Source organism: Rana temporaria, chromosome 11 (assembly GCF_905171775.1).
Source record: "Rana temporaria chromosome 11, aRanTem1.1, whole genome shotgun sequence".
Taxonomy (NCBI): Eukaryota; Metazoa; Chordata; class Amphibia; order Anura; family Ranidae; genus Rana; species Rana temporaria.
This window is the reverse complement of record NC_053499.1, coordinates 1,548,201-1,554,200: the sequence shown is the minus strand read 5'-3', so window position 1 is coordinate 1,554,200 and position 6,000 is coordinate 1,548,201. Positions and strand designations below refer to the sequence as shown.

Here is a 6,000-nt window from a genome sequence, read left to right as displayed (position 1 = left end):
GCGTTTAGGTGGGAAATAGTCGCACAGCACAAGCGGAATTTTTCACGTCAAATAAAATTCGGTGTTTTAAAGGCGGCAATTACCCGACTGGCTCCATTTCTGCGTTATTTGTCGCTACATTTTATTTCCTGGCCGGGGGAAGAATCGGCTTTTATGTCACTTCACTCGCTGAGAATCTATTCTTCTGAGATTCTCAAGGACAAAACAAACATTGTATCGGATTCTGCCGCCAATTTCATGTTTCTTATTTATATTGTGCTTTAGACATTGTATGGAAAGGTCAGAGCTTCAGAAGACCTTGCCAGCCGGGAAGATAAGATTGTCTGCTTTGGACTTGTGTAAGGTGCCAGCCTACTTTACTGGTTCATGGCTGGCACCCAGTTTGCCTCAGATTTCCATGGCTGGCACCAGGTATGCCTCAGATTTACATGGCTGGTACCAGGTATGGCTCAGATTTCCATGGCTGGTACCAGGTATGGCTCAGATTTCCATGGCTGGTACCAGGTATGGCTGAGATTTCTATGGCTGGTACCAGGTATGCCTCAGATTTCCATGGCTGGTACCAGGTATGGCTCAGATTTCCATGGCTGGTACCAGGTATGCCTCAGATTTCTATGGCTGGTACCAGGTATGGCTCAGATTTCCATGGCTGGTACCAGGTATGGCTCAGATTTCCATTGCTGGTACCAGGTATGGCTCAGATTTCCATAGCTGGTACCAGGTATGGCTCAGATTTCCATTGCTGGTACCAGGTATGGCTCAGATTTCTATGGCTGGTACCAGGTATGGCTGAGATTTTCATTGGTGGCACCAGGTATGGCTCAGATTTATATGGCTGGCACCAGGTATGGCTCAGATTTCCATGGCTGGTACCAGGTATGCCTCAGATTTACATGGCTGGTACCAGGTATGACTCAGTTCTTCCTGCTTGGCACCCAGTGTGAGTATCAGATTGCTATGGGTGGCACCAGGCATAGATCAGTTTTTTATGACTGGCATGAGGTTTGGCTTAACTTTCTGCAGCTGGCACCAGGTATTGCTTTGTTTTCCATGTCCGGCAGTATGTATAGCTCATATATCCATAGATGGCACCAGGTACGACTTGGTTTTCTAGGGCTGGCACTAACTATTGCTGGTATCAGGTATGGCTCAGTTTTCTATGGCTGGTACCAGGCATGACTCAGTTCGTCCTGCCTGGCACCCAGTGTGAGTATCAGATTTCTATGGGTGGCACCAGGTATAGCTCAGTTTTTTATGACTGGCATCAGGTTTGGCTTAACTTTCCACAGCTGGCACCAGGTATTCCATGTTTGACAGCATGTATAGCTCATATATCCATAGATGGCATCAGGTACGGCTCAGTTTTCTAGGGCTGGCACTAACTATGGCTGGTACCAGGTATGGCTCAGTTCTCTATAGCTGTCACTAGGTATGGCCTTCATTTTCTGTGGATAACAATAGGTATGACACCAGGCATGGCTCAGTTTTCTATGGCTGGCACCAGGCATGGCTCAGTTCTCTATGGCTGTCACCAGGCATGGCTCAGTTTTCTATGGCTGGCACCAGGCATGGCTCAGTTTTCTATGGCTGGCACCAGGTATGGCTCACTTTTTAATGGATGTTACCAGGGATGGCTCAGTTATCTTTGGCTGACACCAGATAGTGTTCAGTTCCTAATGGTTGGCACCACACATGACTCTAGCTGGCACCAGGTATGGCATCGTTTTCTATGGCTGTCACCATGGTACGGGTCAATTTTCTTTGGTTGGCACCAGGTATGACTGAGTTTTCTATGGCTGGCACGAGTGGCACCAGGCATAGCTCAGTTTTCAATGACTGGCAACAGAGATGGATCTGTTTTCTATACATGGCACCAGGTATGGCCTCCTGTCCTGATTGGCCGGGGCAGGAAGGTGATTCACTGGGATCGCAGGATGGGGGGGGGGCTTGGGGGCGCAGTGCTCTGTGCTCCGAGGACAACATAAAACTGGCCAATTGGGGCCTCGGCTGTGGTCATGTGCCTGTGAGGGGGTGGAGGACCAGGTAGAGACCTGTTGGTCCGGCGCCCTGCACAGTGCATGGCCACAGAGGTGGTGCGGGCTCGGGGGGGGGGGGGGGGGTCGACGGCACAGGCTGTGGGGGGGGGGTGCCCCGATTTCTTGCACAGGGTCATGTGTCATCTTATTAAGTTTTTGTGTCCTCCTAGATCAGTCATGTGACCCGGATTTCACTTCACACCGTCTTCCGCTCTTTATTTTCATTCTTTTATAGGAATAAATAAACATTGTACAAAAAATAAATAAAAAAATGACACAAATCAGTCGGTAACTTTTCTTTTGTTACTTTGTTTCAGTTGAATGGGGGAGGGGAGGAGACCGCGGAGTAGATTGTTGATGCCAAGGCTGTGATTTAATGTGATTTCCTCTTCTCTCTTTCTCGCCGATCGTCGCACCGAGCAGTACAGGAGGCCGAGCAGGAGGACCCGCAGGTGGTAACAGAGGCACAGCCCCCCAAATCTACCAAAAAAGCCAAAGCGGCGGGCGCGGCAGCGAGTTGCCCATCTGGCAGTGCCAGGAAGGAAAAAAAGGGAAAGCAGAAAGGTCAGCCGCATGCTCCAGAACCCCTCATTGTGAGGTCACGTTGCATGATTTCCCTAAATACAGACACGCATGTGACCTGTATGTGTATGTGCTCCCCGACCACGCAGCGCAGCATGAACCCATCCCACATGGAGAGAGCCCCTCCCCCCACATTTACCTCCATACACTGTGCTGTGATGTATGCCAGTACTTGTTTTACCACCCTGTGGTCAGCTGATCACATCTATCCAATCAGACTCATTCAGTCAAAGAGAATACCGCATAATAACCCCAACGGGAGTTTACCCTCCACTGACCCGACTACAGACGGCTGCAATCTCATTGGTCACTGGGGGGGGGGGGGGCGGAGTATTGAACTGTCCGTATTATTTGTACCTACACGGGGTACATGTATAAAATGTAACGTCAGAAAAGCAAAAACACTTTCTCTGATTAAACACTTAGGCCCGGTGCAGTGCTCTGCGCCCCAAGCCCACCTGTTTTTGAAGCCTATTAAAGCCTCTGGCTCTAATCATGTGCTTAAAAAAAAAACAAAAAAACATTGTATTCCATGCGTCCGGTGCCCTGCACATAGATTAAAGGGCCGGACGCATTGATTGGAGGGGTGGCGCCCATGTGCCCCTAATGGATGGGTTGCCACTGGCTGAACATTTAATGTACATGCTGAGGACGGGTGCACAAGCTGGGATGTCCAGTCCCCCCGTGTAATGAATCCTAAGCGGAAAAAAAGCCGACCATCCGGTGTGCTCCTCGTATTACTCTTTATTGGCTACATGACATAGATACAGTGTAAAATGTTAACGCGTTTCAGCTATTAGGCCCCTTTCACATTGAGGCGTTTTTCATGCGGTACAGCGCTAAAAATAGCGCTGCTATACCGCATGAAAAAAACCTGCCCCAACGCGGGCGGCATTAACCCTTTTTCACCCGGTAGCGGGGGTTAAAACCTCACCGCTAGCGCCCGAATACCGCGGTAAATACGACAGTATAGCAGCGCTAAAAATCGCGCTGCTATACCGCCACCGCGGCTATATCCCCAATGTGAAAGCAGCCTTCCTCACGATTTTGGACATACAGTAAAACCTTGGCTTGTGAGCGCAATTCCTTCCGGAAACATGCTTGTAATACAAAGCACTTGTATAGCAAAGCAAGTTTTCTCATAAGAAATAATGGAAACTCAGATGATTGGTTCCACAACCATTTATTCATAAATCCTGCAGTTTATAGTCCATATAAAAAGATTACAGCGATGTGATTGGTTGTGTGATCAATAAAATGTCCACCAATGGAAGTCTCCACAAGGGGATTGGAAACAAAATCCAGCAGGAGCTCCAGAGTAGAGAGGCGCCTCTAAGTGTAGCAATACGGTTACATTTAATGAAGGTACAAATTAGAAATTAATTATATACATTGTTGCTTTTTTTTTGTTGTTACGTTTTTTTTGTGTTTTTTGTCTTTTTAAAGTTGCCCTTTGTTTGCTTTGAACAGGATTTTATGATTTCGGTCGAATAGAATCAAATCCTCTAGAAATGTTTCCTCCTCGTTGTAAATATTCAGGATTTTAGGATCTGCGCAGCGGAAAAAATGATGACTTGGACCAGGGGGGTCTCCAAACTTTTCAAACAAAGGGCCACTTTATTGTCCTTCAGACTTTAGGAGGGCCGGACTGTGGCCAGCGGCAGGGGGCAGAAAATGTCCTGAATCCAGCACCAGTGAGAATAAATGTGGCCTCAGGGTTGGTGGTCAGGAGGAGGAGGAGGAGTTGGGCCCCTATCAGTAGAAGGAATAGTATCCCATCATTGATATTATTAGAAGAAATATTGCCCCATATCAGTGGGAGGAATAGTGCCCCTTATCAGTGGGAGGAATAGTGCCCCATATCAGTGGGAGGAATAGTGCCCCATATCAGTGGGAGGAATAGTGCCCCATATCAGTGGGAGGAATAGTGCCCCATATCAGTGGGAGGAATAGTGCCCCATATCAGTGGGAGGAATACTGCCTCATATCAGTGGGAGGAATACTGCCTCATATCAGTGGGAGGAATAGTGCCCCATATCAGTGGGAGGAATAGTGCCCCATATCAGTGGGGGAATAGTGCCCCATATCAGTGGGGGGAATAGTGCCCCATATCAGTGGGAGGAATAGTGCCCCATATCAGTGGGGGGAATAGTGCCCCATATCAGTAGAAGAAATAGTGCCCCATATCAATGGAAGGAATAGTGCCCCATATCAGTGGGAGGAATAGTGCCCCATATCAGTGGGGGGAATAGTGCCCCATATCAGTAGGAGGAATAGTGCCCCATATCAGTGGGAGGAATAGTGCCCCATATCAGTGGGAGGAATAGTGCCCCATATCAGTGGGAGGAATAGTGCCCCATATCAGTGGGAGGAATAGTGCCCCATATCAGTGGAAGGAATAGTGCCCCATATCAGTGGGAGGAATAGTGCCCCATATCAGTGGGGGGAATAGTGCCCCATATCAGTGGGGGGAATAGTGCCCCATATCAGTGGGAGAGTAGTGCCCCATATCAGTGGGGGGAATAGTGCCTCATATCAGTGGGGGGAATAGTGCCCCATATCAGTGGGAGGAGTAGTGCCCATATCAGTGGGAGGAATAGTGCCCCATATCAGTGGGAGGAATAGTGCCCCATATCAGTGGAAGGAATAGTGCCCCATATCAGTAGAAGAAATAGTGCCCCATATCAGTGGGAGGAATAGTGCCCCATATCAGTGGGAGAAATAGTGCTCATATCAGTGGGGGGAATAGTGCCCCATATCAGTGGGAGGAATAGTGCCTCATATCAGTGGGAGAAATAGTGCCTCATATCAGTGGGGGGAATAGTGCCCCATATCAGTAGAAGAAATAGTGCCCCATATCAGTGGAAGGAATAGTGCCCCATATCAGTGGGAGGAAAGTGCCCCATATCAGTGGGAGGAATAGTGCCCCCTATCAGTGGGGGGAATAGTGCCCCATATCAGTGGAAGGAATAGTGCCCCATATCAGTGGGAGGAATAGTGCCCCATATCAGTGGGAGGAATAGTGCCCCATATCAGTGGGAGGAATAGTGCTCCATATCAGTGGGAGGAATAGTGCCCCATATCAGTGGAAGGAATAGTGCCCCATATCAGTGGAAGGAATAGTGCCCCATATCAGTGGGAGGAATAGTGCTCCATATCAGTGGGAGGAATAGTGCCCCATATCAGTGGGGGGAATAGTGCCCCATATCAGTGGGAGGAATATTGCCCCATATCAGTGGGAGGAATAGTGCCCATACCAGTGGGGGGAATATGCCCCATATCAGTGGGAGGAATAGTGCCCCATATCAGTGGGAGGAATAGTGCCCCATATCAGTGGGGGGAATAGTACCCCATATCAGTGGGAGGAATAGTACCCCATATC

The 6,000-nt window shown here is 48.8% G+C and overlaps 1 protein-coding gene across 1 annotated transcript in view; it reads left to right on the top strand.

The window, feature by feature from the left end:
- Positions 1-444: 444 nt before the first annotated feature.
- The window catches only part of TUB (TUB bipartite transcription factor), a 28,086-nt gene continuing 22,530 nt past the window's right edge, over positions 445-6,000 (top strand). The window contains exons 1-2 of the mRNA XM_040328675.1: positions 445-597; positions 2,414-2,600. Coding sequence (XP_040184609.1) covers positions 445-597; positions 2,414-2,600 — 340 coding nt within the window. The remainder of the gene's footprint in view (positions 598-2,413; positions 2,601-6,000) is intronic.